This window comes from Phoenix dactylifera, chromosome 15 (assembly GCF_051530095.1).
Source record: "Phoenix dactylifera cultivar Ajwa chromosome 15, Ajwa_hap1_PhDact_Kaust_v1.1, whole genome shotgun sequence".
NCBI classification, from domain to species: domain Eukaryota; kingdom Viridiplantae; phylum Streptophyta; class Magnoliopsida; order Arecales; family Arecaceae; genus Phoenix; species Phoenix dactylifera.
The window spans coordinates 20,755,838-20,772,887 of record NC_143204.1 but is presented as its reverse complement, the minus strand read 5'-3'; the positions used below and the strand labels follow the sequence as shown (position 1 = coordinate 20,772,887).

Here is a 17,050-nt window from a genome sequence, read left to right as displayed (position 1 = left end):
AGGAAGGGACATATATAAACTATCTTAAATTTGTAGGATACATGGTACTTTTGATACACACAAAAGACATGCTAAACAGTGACACATCAAACGTTATTCTAGGGCAATGTGGTAATTACCCATATCATGCTGCAAACGAAAACCATGCCGAGTCCAATGGGACCCTCTCACTTACATGTGTCACGCTTCTATTCTTCTAATGCATGCGCATTCAGGAGTCCTTTTCATTTCATTTCATTTCATTTTGGGCTTTGATTCCTCCCCTCCTGCTGCTACTACTATAAATTTTCCCCACCAACCCCCCTCCTCCCTTCCGCCAAGTTTGGCGACGCCGCTAAATTTTTACTCGCCTTCGCATCCCGAAAACAACGTGCCCAACTTCTGCCGAGGCCCTCGATTTTCTCATCCCGGAGGCGATATCTTCGATCGCTCTCTCACTGTCGATCCTCTCCCTCGCTCTCATCTCCACCTCGGAATCGACATACGGCGCCGTGGCCCCCGTCGTCTTCTTCCTCTCCTCACCTTTTTCCCGCTAAGATCCCTCCGAGCTCCCTCTCTGGCCCTCGGTCTCATCGCTCGCTTCGGGGTTCTGGAGGACGAGTCCGATTCGCTATAAAAGGTGAGATCTTGCGGCCTCTCCGGCTCGATCAAGCTCGCTTTGTGTCGGGTTCTCCGCTTTCCTGGCTTTCTTTGCTTGTACGGTGGTCTTTTTTCTTGATTTCTTTGTATTTTTCGCTGTGTGCGCGATTTCTATCGTGAATAGTGAGGAATCTTGTGTTGTTGGGTTTCGATGTTTTTGTTCCTTTGGGTGTTGTGTCGTGTTCAGCAGCATTCAGAGCTTTAAATTTACTGGGATCTGAGATGGAGTTTTGATTTGCATATTAGCTCAGAAATCGTCTAGCAAAATTTTATGTGGAGCCATTTTTTTTACAGGGTTTGTGGTTTTCATCTTCCTTTCTCTGGGCCCTTGTAGTATATCACCTTTTCCTTGCTTTTCTTTATTAAGTTTTAAGGCATATTTATCATTCAGTTTGTTGCGTGTGATCGAGTTCGCAGTTAATTGGTGAAAATATTGGTGTAACGAATCTGTTCAATGGTAGGTTATAGTTTCTTTTAATATATCTTATCTAAACTTAAGTAAATTATCCTTCATATGTAAAATGCAATATCAGCTGCGATTATGAGCTGATTTTACTATGATCTTTGTGGTTTTCTTTCCTTGTTTCATCCATGTATCCGTTCCATTGTATCTGTTTTCGGAAACCCTGTTTCTGAATTTCTGTTCCTTTTTTCTTATGGTAGCAGGTTTCTTGTCACTCTCCTGTAATGTAACCTCTTGTACAAAAGCTTCCTTTTGCAACAAAAGCAGGGTGGCAGCTTGCCTCCATTATCATCAAAAAAAAGAAAAAGATCTTTGTAGTTTGCTTATGTGACTAAACTGCACAGCAAGCAAGAAAAATAGAAGCTAAATGATTTTTTACTGATAGTTCTTCTTTTTTTTTCTGAAGTAATTAATCATTTAACTTTCATGTCTATGGTCTTATGTCTGTATGAATTAGATTAGAATGGCTGCCACCACATCTCATCAGGCCATTGGGTCCGCCCGTGAATGTCACAGCAGCTTTGGCTCTCAGAATGGAATTAGAAAGTTGTCGGTGAAGATGGTTTCTAAGGTTTTCGGTGTTGATGTACGGCTGATTTCAAGGAAAAATTGCTGTTCCAAGAGCTGGAAATTGGGTGTAATCCATGCACCTAGATCACATTCTTCGGTAGTTGATCCAGTTCAAATACCATCAAAGAATAACTCTAGTAATTCAAAGAAAAAATCAGGTAAGTCTTTTTCATCTGCATCTTTTGTTACACATTGGAAACCCTCAAGATTGTAAGTAAGATATTATGTCTATTGATTATGTGGCATTCGTCTCAAATATTACAAGAATGAGTTGAATTTACTGGATTTTTTTAAAACAAATCTTTACAGAGCTTGTTTCAAAGTTCTCCCACGCAAAAAGGATATTATCAGCTAGTGCAATTACAACCATATCCATTCTCTTGATTATAGGCTGTTTATAATGTTTTGCCTCTTTGAATGCTGAACCCGATTCCTTTTGAAAAAGACTTATTTATTTTTTCTTCTGTTTGCAGATGAAACTGCGCTTATATTGATCCGGCATGGTGAATCTCTATGGAATGAGAAAAATTTGTTTACAGGTTGTGTTGATGTACCCTTGACTCAAAAGGGTGTGGAGGAGGCAATTGAAGCAGGTAAAAGAATATGCAACATACCTGTTGACATGATCTACACGTCTGCCTTGATTCGTGCTCAGATGACTGCCATGCTTGCCATGACACAGCATCGCCGGAAGAAGGTTCCCTTTTATTGCTATATTCTTTACTTTGATAGTCATGCTAAGGATCTTCCTTCTTGCATAGTCATGTTATGTATCCTTCATAACATGACTAATGAAGAACTACAAATTTACTTAGTTTGTCACCATATGGTATGTTAAGTTTATTTTACTCTTGCATCTATCTTGATTTACAGGTTCCAATTTTCATGCACAATGAGAGTGAGCAGGCCCAGAGATGGAGCCAGATCTATAGTGAGGAAACAAAGAAACAATCTATTCCAGTGATAGCTGATTGGCAATTGAATGAGAGAATGTAATGACTTCTTCATTTTTTTAATGAATGTTTCTTTACTTGAAGCAATGCTAACTTTATTATGATAATAATTTTTGTTTTGCCATATCAACTACTCTTTCTTCTAGGTATGGTGAGTTACAGGGTCTCAACAAGCAAGAAACAGCAGATCGATTTGGGAAAGAGAAAGTTCATGAGTGGCGTCGCAGTTATGACATCCCTCCTCCAAATGGAGAGAGCTTAAAGATGTGTGCTCAAAGAGCTGTTGCTTATTTCAAAGAGCAGGTAGGAATCCTTGATTTACTAATTTCATTGTAAACAGTTTTATGTGTTGGCTGGCAGCATGTTGCTGATAATTTTTCTGTCTTATGCTGTTCCAGATTTTTCCTATTTCTTTGTAAAAAAGTGGATTCGATTAATAAGTGCCTATTTCTGAGCAAGTTTCAGTAATGGCATTTTTCTGTTACAACAGACCCAAATCGAAACCATTATTGTCTGTTATAATGGCCATTACTTGCCCATCCTGTGCGATTTGTGGTTATTGAACACAATCTGTTACGACAGCCATTATAGCAGAAAATGGTGGACAGTATTAGAAAAATAAATCTTGTTCTCCATATCACTGTTCACTAAATAAAGACATTTTTTTAGGTGCTCGAAACATTTTTCTGGAGGTAAGTTTTTAAAAAAACGAATTTTGAAAAGAAAAGAAATACTAATTTATTAATTGAACAGTGCAAATGCTAAATAATGGCTGTTATTTGTATTACGGGCTGCTATAATACTAAATAAAGTAATAAACTGTTATGACAGACATTGTCTATTTTCTCATTATGTATGTATAACTTCAAGAAGGTAACTGTTATAATGGCCATTATTTTAAATTATGCTTCTGAGAGCTTGTAAGATATTTCGCATTTGTTACCTAAATGTATGATTCATGGTTTCATTGTTGGATAATATGTTAATTAATGTTTCAAAACTCAAATATATCTGTTTATCTTTGTCACCAGATATGCTACATATAAATACATTTTACTTGGTTAAGAATTTTACTGACCTTTTTATACCTCAAGACAAATGAAAGTGCAGCAGCAGAACCTTTTGGATGGCATTTACTCTTTGTTTTCCTTTTTGTATTATGTAGATCTTGTTGACAGCAAGTTACAATGCCCCTCTCCTGAGCGGCAAAAGTCTGGCTGTTTCGCCTTCAACAAGTACATAGTTCTCATCAATTAACTTATTTAAACTTTCCCTTATTAACTAGGATTGCATTTTTACTCTTCTATACAATGAGTCCGCTCTGCAACTATAAGTTCTATGAGTAATTTTATAGTTGCAGTTCCACACAGTCATGAAATTTCAGTTTTAATGAACAAGGCCTGACACACTGTCCCTCCTTGCTAGCTTACACTGGCCAAAATAGTCAAAGCCACATAATCTGTACTGTACTGGAGACCAAAAGCCTCACAATGAAACCCTGAGTCCTTTGAGCAAGTTAAAACAAGGAAAGATATAGGAACAAGTTCAAAGTTATCCACTATGCATTTTCAAAGGATCAAAGCTTACTTCTCTAGATTTATGTGTTTATTATCTCATGTCTTGACATACAAATGTACCTTTATTGTCTGTCCCTTGACAAAAGATTGGTCAATCTTTTTGATATTTTCTAGTGAAGCAGGTCTAGAATAGTCTTTGTCTAATCTGTTTAGCATTCAAATACCAGTTATTCTACTCAAACCTCTGACCACTGAAATGGATTGCGTGACAGATTGAACCTCGACTTTTGAGTGGGAAAAATGTGATGATTGCTGCACATGGGAATTCACTGAGGTCTATTATTATGTACCTTGACAAGCTGACTTCTCAAGAGGTCTGCATGTGTCTTATTTATGTTGGGACATTTGCTAATATCAAGATTCCAGATTTTTTAATGCATTGATTTGCATATAAAGTTCAAACTGGAAAATGAAATTATTCTCCCCACAGGTAATCAACCTTGAGTTGTCAACTGGCATTCCTATGCTCTATATATTCAAAGATGGAAAGTTCATCAGGAGAGGGAGTCCTGTAGGACCTTCCGAGGCTGGCGTTTATGCTTATACTAGGGTATGCAACTTCCATTTTCTTCTTTTGAACATTGATTTTTTAGCCCATCTCTTAAACTCAGTAAATGATATTTATTCTTCTTTTAAACATGATTTTGTTATGGTATCCAATATGAGTATAATAATAGATCATATGTTATGCGGTGTTCATGGACGACAAAAAAAAAATAGAGTGGGAAAGATGTACTCAAGTGTTATTTTACACAGGGAGAATGATGATTATTTTGAGTAATTGCAGCATGATTGGCTATTTCTCTTTTTTAAATTTGGATTGGGCTTTCCAAAATTTGGGACTTCAGGCCCTTTTTTTCTTTCTTTCGTCATGAATGAACTTGACTGCTGATGTTTTGGAGGACCCACTATGTGTGCTCTATGCAAATTATTAATGAGGCATGTTCAGATATGGTTCCCCCCTCCACTTTTTTGGGTTCAAGGAAGAAAGATTTGGAGGATAAAGGTCTAAAAGTTATAAGAGTTGTCCAAATGCTAGGCTGTTAGGAAAAGAACTTGATAAGGCACTGGTTGATAGTGACCGTAATTGGTATTTCATAGTTGGTGAAGTTGATGACCCCACGGTGTAGGCATGCTCAGATACATGGAAGGGTTTGAAAAGAGTGAGGGAATAGAGTAAGTTACCAATCAACTTAAACCGAAGTTTCCAAATGTGTAACGCCATGCTTGTTCTGTATTTAGATTTTGCTCAATGAATATTTGCTCCGATTATGTACTCAGGAATCAATGATTTAGGGACAAAGATGGGATAGTTTGGTCAAGGGAAAGACTAAGGCTCAAACCTATACAGGTAACCTGCCCAGGTATTTTGGCCTAAACACCTAATCAATTGAAAATTGGTTTTGGTTGGCTTGGCTGTATGTTTTATTTTACCATTTGGAATAGGTAATTCAAGTCTCGTTTGGCTATCCACCCTGTTTTAAATTATTTTATAGGATTTTTTCCAGGTGTTTTAAGGTTAATAATGGGTGGTGGTGATTTTAATGTAGGTGTTGGGTATTGGCCTGAACTTGGTATATGGAAACAAGGTTTCTAGGTTGTTTGTTTGTTATCAATGTTGTCTGTCTATTCTTTTGCCAAATACAGATTGTTTTCAAGGAGGTATTTTCTTGTATGATCAAGAACTGGGAGTGTTGCTGATGCGGGTCCAAATTCAGAATGAGGTTGAGGGTTGATTTTAGATTGCAAGTTAGTTACATAGAACATGTCAGACTTCAAAATATCTCCAAACTTGATATTTAGGCATTCTCTGTTTTCACAACATGCCACAACCGGAACTGATTGTGGCTAGGAGTCAAGGCTTAGAAGGAGACCCGAATGGTTGGGATAAAGCTTGACAGTTATGGAAGTAGTCATTGGTAAGAATGGATATGGAAAAGCTTAAATAACATTAAATGTAAGCCTAAATAGGTATTCTTAGTGAATGAGGATTCATAAATTTAACTCCATATTTTTGGTACTTGGGACGGGGTCTGATGGTTATGGTTATGTTTTTCAAGAATATTGTTGAAAAGTACTTCTCAAGCTTATGGAGGTGATGCTTTAATGCTGAGTATGAAAGGGATGCAAGGTGATATAATGTCAACGGTATGCTCAAGAAGTTCGACTGGTTACTTGGATAATTGCTCTCAAGCAAAAACTTGTGAAGATTTTTATTATGACTTCACTATTGTTGACTAATAAACAGGTTCTAACACCACAAAATTCTGATATGCAACTCTCACTTTGCTCCCTCTTTGCACTATCACAGTTGCCAGAGTAATAGGAAAGTTACCTAACAGCTGTGTAAGTTAAGAGCATTTCTCAGACTATAATATTGCATCAATAGGTAATTTTGCATGGGAAACCATTGCTTGTGACATTGTAAAGGATTTCTTAAATGTCATCATTCTTTGGAATAGCTTAGTCTGCTTCAAACGTAAATTTAGATGATAATCATGGTTTTCTACCAGTTTGTGGCAAAATGTATATGTCGTGCACAATGATATGTACGGAATGCAGTGAAGATCCTTGACCAAATCATAGTGGCAAAGTGTCCTTGATAGCTATAAAGTTTGTTAAAAATCACCTAGTTTCTCTTCCCCCCTTTGCAGCTGCTGATTGAATACTTGATAACCATTGTTTGTCTTCTTTTTATTATCCTCCTGCTTGCTTATTGTCTGGTAATTGTCTTTTCTTTTTTTTCAAAAAAAAAAAAAGATTTCTCGTGCAACATAAAGTAATATTTGCCATGAAAGGATTGATCCATATCTCAATGGTTTCTGTTATGAATAACAAATGAACACAAACCACACTCGCCATGTTACAAAATGAAAAACCTCTCTTGCATGCCAAGCATTTCTGTAAGCACCGATGAGTTGTTGCTTCTTGGTAATACTTTTCTCCATTTCAGTTTTTCATTCATTTAAATAGGAGGTCATATAATTCTCTGTGTCTCTCAATGCAGAGTTTGGCTCTTTACAGGCAGAAGCTAGATGAGATGTTCCACTGATAGTTTTATTCAGGTATTATCTATTTTCCTTGTACCATGTAGTATGACCCCGTGAATTGGCTTTATATTTAATTCTCTTTGTTTTCCAGATTGATAACGATGGTCTTCCCGGTTAGTGATGGCTTAAGCATCATTTTGTGATATTAGTGGCTTCAATCATATAAGATCAGTTCCATGTGATTGTCGTAGTTTTCGGGTGATGTATAAGAGACTGTCACTGGATTTATTTGTAATGTAGGATCCCTGCATGTATTCATGGGTGGGATCAACAACAATGTTTTGTTACAATTTCCTATACAGAAGCAAGCTATATAATGACAATATGACAAGTCTTTGACAAGAGAACCTAGCCCTTTTGTTAGTAATTGCCTCAGATTTCATAGCAGTACCCATGTCAAGGCTGTTGGATTGCGCTCTGTGGTTATCAGCTGGTGGTTTGAATGTTGTAAACATTGAGCTGCTTGGAGAGGGAAAAGTGGTCTTGTGCCGAAGAATTGCAGGTGCCATGGATTATTTTTGTGATGTTTTCGTAGATCTGACTGAAGGGAGTTCTCGACAAAATAGAATAGAGGGATCAGTAGAAATGTACTTAGGGTAGAGAGATTTCAGGGATCCATTTGGATGCCTTATCACCTGAGACCCGAGTGATGCCCTGTGCAGGATGAGGGGTCGCAACGAAGCAGAGTTAAAAAGGTAAGGAGGAATGAGTGAAGACTGGTGCTTCACAATGTTGATTTATTTACGCTGATGAAATCCACCATAAAAGGTGATTTTCAGTGTTCTCATAATCTTGTGATCGCAGGATCCGTCGACTCTAATGATCCCTTTGTCTTCATTGTTCGGCTTTGACTCTTTAAATCTGTTCATTTGCATGAGACATTGCGCCGATAAGCTTGATTCATTGTCCAAAAGAGTGATAGAAAATTGATAATCACTACACCCAAGAATTAGAATAATTTGAGTCTTTTAGCTAACTATTCAAATTTTCACCGCTGATTACGAAAAAACCCATCACCACCAAGAAAAAGGTGATGTGTCAAACAAATAAATCTTTCTTATTGGCTTAGTATGCACTATTTTCTGTTGTAATGTCTTTCACAACAATTATTAATTTTTCACTGGGATATTAGGCGTTATATCTCTTATGACAGCAAATACTGGGATATTAGTTTCCTACAATTCTAATAAACCTTAAATGGAAATAAGTGATAGCAATAACATGCCTTTAATTTATTTTTCTTATATGGTGGTATTTTTGATTTGGTGGTTCATAAAATTTAACCACTCGATATATCAATATTGACATCCGAACTATATTTGTTTTCTATCTATCTCTGTTTAATATATATATATATATATATATATATATATATATATATATATATATATATATATATATATATATATATATATATATATATATATATATATATATATATATATATATATAAACTTTCATAGAGAGAGAGCTGAACTTAACTATACTTAAGTGGATCTCTACTCAAATACGGTCGAATTTAAATTAGACAATGGATATCCCAAATCGATGGTATGAGCTGCTGGATGTGATCTACTATTTTTAAACTACTTACACACCAAAATTAAGAGTGACAAGCTGGTCGGGTCAAATAAGATACGAGTTGGGTTAGATACATGATAGATCAAAAGTTTCTTAAACCAAATCTGATTTGTTTATTGAATGGGTCAAAAATATAGATCCAAACCTAACTATTTTATTAAACAGGTAAACTAACTCAATCTATAATGAGTTGAAATAAATTAGACGGGTTAAATGGTTAAGCATTACCTCCCTACCAAAAAATGTGATTTGGAAACCCTAGCCTATGCATCAAATGATCAAATACATAAAATTAAATAATATCTATTTTTTGACTACTTGATGTATAGGCTATGGACCTCAAAATTACTTGATTTTTGGTACTAAAGTAATTTAGAAATAGTAGATCATATTCGATGGTTCAGATCATCGTTTTAGGATCCTAATTGTCTAATATAGGCCTAATCGGATCTAAGTGAAGATCCACTCGGGTATAACTAAGTCTAGCTTTCCTCCTAGTTGGGAACCCTAAATACCATATATTCAAGAATTATTATAGATGGATGCGGTCCTCCAATGCTAAAGATTTTTCATTATTTATAAAATTTAATAAATACACTTTCCCTTTGGAAAGAACAAGTCCTCTCCGGGTTATGAACCAAGATATATATATATATATATATATATATATATATATATATATATATATATATATATATATATATTAATGGAAGTAGTTATAATGGTGAGAGACATGGAGTTTGAAACTGCCAGGTTCACAAACACAGGAGCCTAGAGTTCAGGTTTAATATCAGAATAAAATGGATCCAAAAGACCAAACCCCGCTTGACCCAATTTGTCAAAACTTCAACCATCATGTTCCAACTTGCATGTGGGATCAAGTGTGGGCTCAAGCTTGCCTCAGGCGACCCGACCCGAACCGACCACGAGCACTAGTTCAGGAAAATATAAGACAATAATGCCCCTATTTCTCCCTCAGAATTACGAAGGCTTAAACTGGGTAGTCAACTTTTTCCCCAATTCGGCAGTAACGTGAAGGAGAAAGGGCGCGGCCATGGGGGCCGAAACCCTAGATCTCCCCGCCGCTCGACTTGAAACCCTAGCCACGGATCGATCCGATGAGCATGATCTCTCCCCTTCTCGGCTATTCGTAGACGCAAGACCCTTCCACGCGGGAGATGGCGACGTGGAGAACCGCGCTCCCGCTCCTCCTCGTCGCCGCCCTGGTAACCGTGGAAGACATGATCTCGACGCCGTCGTGCGAGATCTCCGGCCAAGCAGGCGGAGATTCGAGCCACCCGGATGGTCTCAAGGTGATGATGGTGGCTGATCTTCTCTTGCAGGGATCGGACGCGGGGTTCGCCGACGTCTACTTTAGGGATCTCTTCATATCCAAATTCTTCAAGGTAATTCTCATTCCTATCGCTTTAGTATGTTTAATTTCTATCAAATTGCTCTTCTTTTGAATTTTAGAGCTAGGGCTTGACTCATAAGCCCATTTTTAGCATTAGGGTTTTGTGGAATGTTCGTGGATAGAGGAAAAAAGCATTAAGAACTCTCCAAATCACTCAAGCTTGAAATTTTATATCTTGAATCGCCCACGTGAAGCATAAAGTTTGAAACTTTTGATTTATTTTTTTTCCTGCCCGGCGGCACCTAAACTGAAATTATAGATGTTGATCTACATGTCGAGCAGAAATCTTTTGAGAGGTTTAAGCCTGATATGCTTGTAGTATTGGGTGATATTTCTGCAAGAGGATCAGAGCTGACGAAGAGCAAGTGGTCAACTGTGCTGCAGCAGTTTGAGAGTATGCTAGGTTCTTTTGTGGGGCTTCCTCTTCATATTGTTTTGGGTGACAGAGATGTTGGGAAATGCAATAAGTTAGATGAAAAGTTTGTTAGTCAGATAGCAAGTCATTTGCCAGAGCTGGACTCAGCTGGTTGCAGTGCTTTTGAGATCGGCGACGTCAGTTTTGTTTCTCTTAATGCTGTAGCTTTGCTTTGCAGCAACAATGCATTACGCCTCAGTGTCGAGAAGGCTATAGAGAGAGGAAGTGTTGATTTACGAACCCAAATGAAGGATGCAACAGGAGAAGCTGCTGAGCCTAATGCGGAAAGAGCACGTTTCAGTTTTATTCCCTGGAGAGATAATGACATGGCATCAGGTTCTGGACCTGTTCTTTTACTTCACTTTCCTCTTCACTGGAAAATAAGAAGCAACAGCGGGATGATCAAAGTTGTTGAAGAAGATCTTTGGCGTGATATTTCTGAGGATTTAAGAAGCTCTGAAGATAGGTATTATGATGTTGTGATTTTTTTTTTGCATCAACCTATCAACATATTGTATTCAATCTTGTTATTGATATCATGAGAAATTAAATTTTGCATGGATGTATATACATATGGATATATTCCTCTGATGACGTTTATACGATAATTTTGTAATGACCTGTGATTGATTTCCTAATGACATGATAAACAAACAAGAGAGAGTATCTGGCAACACATGGTAGAAGGGATTGACACGATTTATATCTCTGTACATGTTAAATTTCTGGAGAAATATGTTCCCAGGACATCACATGACAATCCATAAGATGTTTCCTCTTTGTAAAATTGTAATTTTCACATTTTTGTAAATGCCATTAGAATTGTATTTTTGTTGTATTTGGTGTGTTCATTTCTAGCTGTTTCTTTTCCTCTCAAGCAACCAAGTGTTCGTGACTGATTACACAATAATATGTATATTTTTTATGTCTAACGTTTATAATTTTGAAGACCTTAGTAAAATCAATTGTAGCACATTGGAAACAAGTTTGTTTGGACCTATCATCTGAGATTGAGTTTGGCATATATTGAATAATCTGGTTGCAAATGGCATTTTTTCAGTTATTATTCTATGTTTTACTTGTTTATAAGACCTGCCTTTGTTGTGTCACTAAGGATTATTTTCTTTTGTGTATATAATTTTATTGGCTCCCAATAAATAATTCCTACTTGGATTTTAGGACTTAACTTAAAGACAGGTTCAAAGATATCTGCATAATGTTTTTTTGTGATCTCAGTTAAAACCATAAATAGAATGGGAAATTCATATATATATATATATATATATATATATATATATATATATATATATATATATATATATATATATATTATTATATTGTTGTAATATATATTATAAATATATTGTTCAATTGTGTAACACCCTAGTCAAAGAAAGATCCTTAGAATTTGATGGTCAAGCAAGATCCAACAGCCATGCCAAAGTAGTGCTCTTGACAAATACCCTTTTTCATTTGGTTGTTAGTGCAATGGAAGGGTAGGGATGCAGGGGGGTCGGTCTTAGGATGAACTGGCATGAAGCTGAAATAGCATATGCATGCTACTTTTTAAAGTTTTTTGGCCAAGGTTTATAGAATAATAGTCTGGAGTTGGGAGACCAGCAGATTTTTTTTTAATATATTCATAAGTATTTCTAGAGGGGATCTTATAATCCTGAGGTACTCAGAATACATCAAACAAACCCTAAGGGCCTAACTATTTTTTCTGGGCAATTGTTTAGGTAAAATTTTCATTTAGAATTACCCTTCGAACCAGGGATTGAACATGGATAAGAAACATGCTCTTTGCATCTTGGAGGGCAATCCTATTGTTCATGTGGTGTCAATTTTATGTGGACTATATGGTATTGTCTTCTACACTGGAAGGTTCACATGATTGCTCATTGCAATGCAAGAGCTTGCCTGTTTGTTTGGGTAGAACACAATGACCTTATCTTAGACTTAATGATCATTTTGGTGTGTCATTTTTAGTGCAATTTGGTGGGAGACATAATACAAGAATTAGAATGTTTTTTGAAGGACCTAGGAACCTAGGACTCTCTTTCGTTTTGAGAGTTTGTTCCTGCAGATGGTTTGCATATCTTTTTTCTTTTTCTTTGCTTTACCTATTTTCTCTTACATGGGTTTGTTTGTTGGTTAGCTTTGACCATATCAGCATGTTGAAGACTGTTTCATATCCTTTGTTTGTTTTACTTCTCTAACCAAAATAGAAATCAATGTTTTATCATACATCTAAATTTGAAAATAATGATGGTGTTGCCAATATAATAGGCATTGGTAAGAGAAGCATAGTTATTTTGTTAGCATTGTTTGGAAACAAATGAAAAATTTACAATGATCCAAAAAATTAAGTTATGCTGTGTGGATTAGAGTATTCAGTATAAAAGTGAAGTGCTCATAAATGAGTGTGGCCAACTTAAAGATGCTGGGTGGACGCATTGTGAGGGGTGGATGAATAAGACTAGGAAGTAGGAAGTTAAGGAGCATCATTATTAGTAAGTTAGTGTTAAAGAACTGTGTAAGATGGCTTTGCCATGTTAACAAAGACTCGACCATCCTAACAGTGGGGGCACAGAATATTGATTTCAGGTTGTAGACTGTTGAAAGAAGAGGAAGAGTCTTAAAAGTTTTGATGAAAATGGCAAAAAATATTTCGAAGAAGCTTAGGATGATGGAAAATGGGAAGACAGTATTCATAAAATTATGGATCATCATCTTGATCATTTCAAGTTGTAATCAAGATAACTAAAAGATCTTAGTGAATCGCTGCTGCTGAAAAACCATGACTAGATGATGAATGAGGGTGCATAATCATGGTTTCATTTTGTACTTCCGTTCAAGTTAGCCTCATACTAATAATAGTAAAATTGTTTGTGTTACCATTCTCATTCTATTTAACTTCCAAATTGTTGTCATGATGTCATATAGAAAATGCGGATACTAACTGACATGATCTACATTCTCAGTGAAGGTTCTTGTTTGTAAGACTTTTATCAAAATTAACATGCATGATCTTTATACCTGTATATTCATACTTCAGTGTGTGTGTGTGTGATATCGGAAAAATGAACAATATGTTCTTACTATAAAACTTTCTTTTAATATTGACACCGTGTACTAAATTGTATTTACTTATTCGTAATTTTCCTTATGTGTTATTTCATTTTTTTTCTTTTGGCAGGGACGTGGATTTGGGACCATGTGAGTTCAAGCATACTCTTCCTCTAAATGCAACTGAATATATCTTTCAGGCTCTTAAGCCAAGGTTCGTAATCTAAATTTGGTTTTCTTTCAATGCTTTGAAACTGCATAAGAATTTTAAAATATATATAATTAGTGATACCAATGAAGTTTCTGTCATATTATATGATCCCTATGTGTTCATTGATTTTCAAGGTAGATAAGAGTTTGTGTCTGACATCATGCTGGCAGGATAAGCCACAACATGCACATTACATTTCTGGAATGAAATTTTCTTTAAAATTGTCTTTATATGCCCATATGGCTTTTTTAACAGCATGAGTAAAACCAGGAGAACACATTTGATTTTGTTTAATTTCTCTAATTTTTTTTGGCACCATTAAAGAATGAAAGAAAAAGAAAATTAATCGTTAACTCGCCTTTTGCAGGATGGTGTTCAGTGCTCATGCCCATAGATTTTGTGACCATGAACATAGTGATGGGACACGTGAGGTGACCATCCCAGCCATGACATGGGCTGCTAGAGGGAAGCCTGGATTTGTTGTTGTCACTTTCGGACAGAACAAAGCAGTGACTGTGAACCAATGTTCTGTGGCTACGGAATCACAAGTAACGATGGCTTATATGTTTATATTCATCTTGTCAATAGCAACAATACTGGTGATGAGGTGGTCACATTTTTAACATAGATGCCAAACCCACAAATTTGCCTCTACTTCTGATTGCACATTTCAAAGAATGTCTTGAGATATTGATCACTATACTTCAATTGTCTTGCAGCTTCACTGTTTTCTGTATTAAGATTATTGGTGGAATTTTGTGAAAGGGCCTTCTTGATAATGCAGGATTCGAGGAAAGGAAAGAAGTTTGTAACATGTTTAAACATATGTACTATTTCATCTTGATAAACAAAGAGGCCGATCAGCACCTCAGAGTTCCCATTTAAAGCATCAAAAAGGAAGATGAGGGAATGTGAAATTACTTGAGTTACTGATGAAGATAATTTTTTCATAAATAGCGTCTAACTATTCTGTGGTTGTGAAACTGGCTGAACTTTGAAACTGACTTTTGCAGTTGCTTCTCTCTCCTGGATTCTATTGCTGTGTGAATGGTACCCTAGAGTGGGAGATGCAGGTGTGACTAATTATCTAGACAAGGAATCAAGAATATGAAGTCTGAATGCCACTTTGTTGTCTGACTAAAAGTCTCTATTTTTTGTCTTCTTCATGCTGGACTGTGAGAATTAGTCGATCTTCCCTGCCACTCTACAGCAATCATTGAATGGAAACTTTGTGATTTAGTATTCAGCAGGTGGGTTCTAATACCGAGTTACTTTATTTTAGGGTGTGGATTCTCCTTGCATGGCAATTATGATAGCAGCTTCCAGCTTTTCAGCAACCAGCGAGGACTCTCCTGGATTCATTATTTTGTTCTTTTCTTATTTAATTTGGCTCTGACTTGGGCATTGTCAGATCGAATGGCCCTCTTCACGAGAGATTCTAGGTGATAACGGCATTAGTGATGTAAACATGTCCTTCATCAAAGAAAAAGTTGCCGAAGGAGTGTTGTGGGAAGACTGGTTGAAAATGGAGAATAGGATGTGTTGAGATATTGATGTTTGGCTTGTTCTTGCCTTTTTTCGGGTTGCTTCAAAGAAAGTGACGTTCCATGTACAACATAGCCGAGTGTATAAATTGGGCCGTTGGGCCTCTCTATGCTTCAGGCTGTTCGGGGTTAGCATTCACGGGCTCTTTGAATTGCCATCCAGCTCACAACGAAGCTGATTGTTCATACCTCCACTTATGCTTTGCTGGTATATATAATTCTTCGGTCTCCGATCTTTGAAACATCTATCTTAACGTTTGCTGTTTCGGTACTGAATTTTGTATTGGTGCCATACTAGTGTCTGATTCGGGCTGGCATGGCGAATCATGATCTAGCGATTTGAGTTATCCAAAAGATCATGTAACTAGGCATAGCCTTAATGTTCATGCTTCAAATTTCTTGAGTTTACTTGCCTATATTGTTTAGATTTTTGTCAGAGAGCTAGAGAACCGTCTGAGTCAAGGTATTTTCACCACGTACATCTGACACGAGATACCCTTCTTTAATCTTATTTACCGATTTTCGAAAATTAAAATGGCTTTCTCAGCAAATGGTCAATTATGGTTGGAGCAAGTTTTTAACGTGTGTTCCTTGGTAAATGAAAGATGTACTATTACTTCAAGCACTTATTTGGGATGATATGGAGTGTGAGAAAGCATTGGAAACATGAACCATGTTGTAACTTGGAAGGCTTCCACCAAGTGGAGTACTTGAAACCAGAAATTTAACATGGTGGATGCATAGCCGTGACTGCAATGTAATAGTTAATTCCTCCATCAACAACAGTCTTATGGATATTTCATGGAACTTCAATATAATCAGCTGAATCAAACGAAGTTCAGATATTATCTAAGGGCAGTAATCGGGTTGGATCGGATATAGGATAAATCAAAAACCTAACATATTTATTAGATGTGTCAAAAATTTAAACCTAAATCTGACTATTTTGCTAAACAAGTATTTATCTTCCAATGACCAAATACCAATGTGTGTCCTGCTGGGTTCTTCTAGCAGTCCGAAGCCCAAGCTGCTATAATGGAGGAAGAGTTGTCACGAGCATGGCATTGTGTGATGCGACAGGCACTCTGAACCAATTGGAAGTGGAAAATACATTGATCAGGGCTGCATTGTCTCGGTTATCAACCAGGGAAGCACTGGCCAAATCAAAACAACTCTTGCCTCCTACAAACAGGGCCAAATCAAAGCCCGAGTTCGAGACCTCATGAGACCCTTTCAGGCTGGCACTTCTCCTCAATGTCAAGTGTGAGACGAGATCATTCGCTCTTTTTGTCTATGGGCAATGTTGTTTTGCAGAAGGTAAGGGCGATATCACAACAGAATGGTGGGTCTAATGGAAGCACCAGCAATAGTAGCAGAAGAACACCGAAATGAAGGAAATGAAGCTTTCTAGGTTAACAACCAGATGCATAAGTTGTCTAACCCAGCTTGATCAGATGGTATAAACATAAGAAAGGGAAATGAGAATAGATACTAAACTTTTACAAAATAGAATTCTAATGTCATCCGATTCTCAGAAGGAATCCAAGAGAGACTAGCTTTAAGT

The 17,050-nt window shown here is 36.8% G+C and overlaps 2 protein-coding genes across 14 annotated transcripts; both read left to right on the top strand.

The window, feature by feature from the left end:
- Positions 1 to 265: 265 nt before the first annotated feature.
- LOC103707887 (2,3-bisphosphoglycerate-dependent phosphoglycerate mutase 1-like) lies at positions 266 to 7,599 on the top strand. Of its 5 annotated transcripts, none has more exons than XM_088711591.1 (9): positions 266 to 619; positions 1,560 to 1,830; positions 2,146 to 2,369; positions 2,546 to 2,664; positions 2,772 to 2,928; positions 4,415 to 4,516; positions 4,633 to 4,752; positions 7,210 to 7,267; positions 7,344 to 7,599. In XM_088711591.1, the coding sequence occupies exons 2-8, from the start codon at positions 1,566 to 1,568 to the stop codon at positions 7,252 to 7,254; spliced, it is 1,032 nt and encodes a 343-aa protein (XP_088567717.1). In that variant the 5' UTR covers positions 266 to 619; positions 1,560 to 1,565; the 3' UTR covers positions 7,255 to 7,267; positions 7,344 to 7,599. The 5 variants fall into 5 exon arrangements, 4 of the variants coding, with proteins under 4 accessions (XP_088567717.1, XP_008790807.3, XP_088567718.1 ...); XM_008792585.5 differs by having other exon boundaries at positions 275 to 619; positions 1,565 to 1,830; XR_015973570.1 differs by having other exon boundaries at positions 313 to 619; positions 3,791 to 4,516.
- Positions 7,600 to 9,850: 2,251 nt separating this feature from the next.
- LOC103707888 (uncharacterized) lies at positions 9,851 to 15,887 on the top strand. Of its 9 annotated transcripts, none has more exons than XR_015973541.1 (7): positions 9,852 to 10,239; positions 10,530 to 11,128; positions 13,862 to 13,945; positions 14,310 to 14,549; positions 14,662 to 15,015; positions 15,129 to 15,192; positions 15,354 to 15,887. XR_015973541.1 is itself a non-coding variant. In XM_008792586.5 (5 exons), the coding sequence occupies exons 1-5, from the start codon at positions 10,012 to 10,014 to the stop codon at positions 14,702 to 14,704; spliced, it is 1,194 nt and encodes a 397-aa protein (XP_008790808.3). In that variant the 5' UTR covers positions 9,851 to 10,011; the 3' UTR covers positions 14,705 to 15,887. The 9 variants fall into 9 exon arrangements, 2 of the variants coding, with proteins under 2 accessions (XP_008790808.3, XP_008790811.3); XR_015973543.2 differs by having other exon boundaries at positions 9,862 to 10,239; positions 14,310 to 14,490; positions 14,727 to 15,015; XR_015973542.2 differs by having other exon boundaries at positions 9,862 to 10,239; positions 14,727 to 15,015.
- Positions 15,888 to 17,050: the final 1,163 nt, after the last annotated feature.

What these genes read in the sequence shown, in the direction of transcription:
- LOC103707887 (XM_088711591.1), top strand. Translation starts at nt 1,566, where the DNA reads ATGGCTGCCACCACATCTCATCAGGCCATTGGGTCCGCCCGTGAATGT. An exon ending in TTGCTTATTTCAAAGAGCAG is followed by an intron (nt 2,929 to 4,414) that starts GTAGGAATCCTT and finishes ATTGCGTGACAG; the next exon opens with ATTGAACCTCGACTTTTGAG. An exon ending in ACAAGCTGACTTCTCAAGAG is followed by an intron (nt 4,517 to 4,632) that starts GTCTGCATGTGT and finishes TTCTCCCCACAG; the next exon opens with GTAATCAACCTTGAGTTGTC.
- LOC103707888 (XM_008792586.5), top strand. Translation starts at nt 10,012, where the DNA reads ATGGCGACGTGGAGAACCGCGCTCCCGCTCCTCCTCGTCGCCGCCCTG. An exon ending in TTAAGAAGCTCTGAAGATAG is followed by an intron (nt 11,129 to 13,861) that starts GTATTATGATGT and finishes TTCTTTTGGCAG; the next exon opens with GGACGTGGATTTGGGACCAT. An exon ending in GCAACAATACTGGTGATGAG is followed by an intron (nt 14,550 to 14,661) that starts GTGGTCACATTT and finishes ATTGTCTTGCAG; the next exon opens with CTTCACTGTTTTCTGTATTA.